Source organism: Perca fluviatilis, chromosome 17 (assembly GCF_010015445.1).
Source record: "Perca fluviatilis chromosome 17, GENO_Pfluv_1.0, whole genome shotgun sequence".
NCBI classification, from domain to species: Eukaryota; Metazoa; Chordata; class Actinopteri; order Perciformes; family Percidae; genus Perca; species Perca fluviatilis.
Genome location: NC_053128.1, coordinates 31,277,413 through 31,279,912, shown reverse-complemented (window position 1 = coordinate 31,279,912; position 2,500 = coordinate 31,277,413). Strand labels below are relative to the sequence as shown.

General features: G+C 43.4%; 1 protein-coding gene across 1 annotated transcript in view; it reads left to right on the top strand.

Moving 5' to 3' along the window:
- The window catches only part of LOC120544990 (transient receptor potential cation channel subfamily M member 6-like), a gene marked incomplete at its 3' end in the record, with an annotated part of 24,815 nt that overhangs the window by 8,173 nt on the left and 14,142 nt on the right, over nucleotides 1-2,500 (top strand). Inside the window, 1 exon segment of the mRNA XM_039778911.1 lies at nucleotides 1,090-1,534. Within this exon segment, the coding sequence (XP_039634845.1) occupies nucleotides 1,090-1,534 (445 nt within the window).

Below are 2,500 nucleotides of genomic sequence, written 5' to 3'. Positions count from 1 at the left end.
GCATAATCAGCCAAAGTCCGCATATTCATGCGGGGGGGGTGGCATTTTTGTCAAATAAGCCGCACTTTCGCCGCATAAATTGCAAAAATATGCGGTGCTTGCATGATTTCATAACCCCCGCATTTTCGTTGCAAAAAAGTCCCATAATATATCTTAGCAGAAAGTTGAAAAAATGTTGCGTTTACTTCACACAAGAGCAGCCATTTAGCCCCTGTTGCCATGGGAACGTTATGAAGTGATGTAATTACGCGACGTGAACATCATCGAAAAGCAGGGTGTTGGAGGTTGATACTTTGAGTCTCTTAAGTTGGTATCCAATAAGAAAGCTATCTTAATATCTGATATTATCTGTTTAAGTGCTCCTGCTGTCTATATATATATATATATATACATATATATATATATATACACATTTATATATATTTATAATATTATTATATATTAACGATTTTTGAAAGACTATTATTATTAGACTATTACTTTTATTTTTACTTTAATATTATATTATTTGTATATATTTTGTATCTTATTTGTTTACTTATTGCAATGACTGAATATCTGTAAACTATTTTTGGAAATTAAGTTTAAAAAAAAGCAGGGTGTTGGGGGGGAAATCACTTTTTCTTCTTTTTTTCATCAAACCACAATTTTTGCAAGTTGCCCCAATTTCATCGCATTAAATTGCATAAATATTTTGAAGAATCGCATTTTTTAAGACACACACACAGACACACTTTTTACAATGTTTTTCCCCTGCTTTTTAGACTAATTTGTCGTTTCGTTAGTTGATTTATGGGGTTTATTTAGAATAATAATAATTTTTTTTAGGCGTTTTTGTCCCAGCTTCCCTGGACGTTCTTTGGTGTACTGAATTTGGTTTTCCTTTTTTTGTCTGTGATCTTGCAGCCAGAATAAGTGTGTTGTGTTTTTTTTTCATAAATATTTTTAAGAATCGCAATTTTTTAAGAAAACGTGCCGCATAATCAAGCATTTTTGCCCCGCAGCAATCAGAAAAAAACTCAAAGCAGCTTTTCTGGAAGGACTGGTCTTTTTGTGTACTGAATTTGGGGATGTCTGTGATTCTTGCAGGAAGAGGAGGAGGAGGAGGAAGAGGAGGAGGAGGAGGAGGAAGAGGAGGAAGAGGAGGAAGAAGAGCGAGAAGAGGAGAGGAGGACACGCGAACACGTGTCCGATGGACATTTCTCCAGAGCCTCGAGCGCCGCCGGGCTACTGTCCACCTCCCGAGACGCCGTGGTCGCCCCCGAGGGTTTGGTGAATCCAGCCTTCTCTCAGGACGACGGCCGGACGATTTCTCGGTCCAGACCTTCCAGCCAATGGGGAAGGCCGGAGCCGAGGTCGCCCCGGTGGGCTCGGGTGTCCAGAGACCGTCCCTACGGTTACTGCCGGTCCCTGTCGTCCAGCGTGGAGAACGTGGCGTTCTCCGGGGCGCCGCTGAGTCCCACGAGGGGCTCGTTCTCTTCTTTTAACTTCAGTTTTGGGGACGACACTTCGCTGGGATGCAGCGAGAGCAGAGGTAACGCTTCAGTGTTACACACAGACACACACAGACACATACACACACACAGACACACACACAGACACACACAGACACACACACAGACACACACAGACACACACACAGACACATACACACACACAGACACACACAGAGACACACACAGACACATACACACACACAGACACACACACAGACAGAGACACACACAGACACATACACACACACAGACACAGACAGAGACACACACACAGACACATACACACACACAGACACACACACAGACAGAGACACACACACAGACACATACACACACACAGACACACACACAGACAGAAACACACACAGACACAGACACACACAGAGACACAGACACATACACACAGACAGAGACACACACAGACACAGACACACAGAGACACAGACACACAGACATATATACACACACACACACACAGACACATACACACAGACAGAGACACACAAGACACACACAGACACATACACACAGACAGAGACACACACACAGACACATACACACAGACACACATATACACAGACACACACAGACACACATATACACAGACACACATATACACAGACACACACAGACACACACAGACACATACACACAGACATATATACACACACACACACAGACACATACACACAGACAGAGACACACACACACACAGACACATATATACACACAGACACACATATACACAGACACACACACACACACACACACACACACACAGAGACACACACAGAGACACACACAGAGACACACACACAGACACACACACAGACACACACACACACACACACACACTCAGACAGACCGAGACACACACACACACACACAGACACACAAAGAGACACACGCACAGACACACACACAGACACATACAACACACACACACACACCCGCACACACAGACATACACAGACACACACACACAACACAGACACACAAAGAGA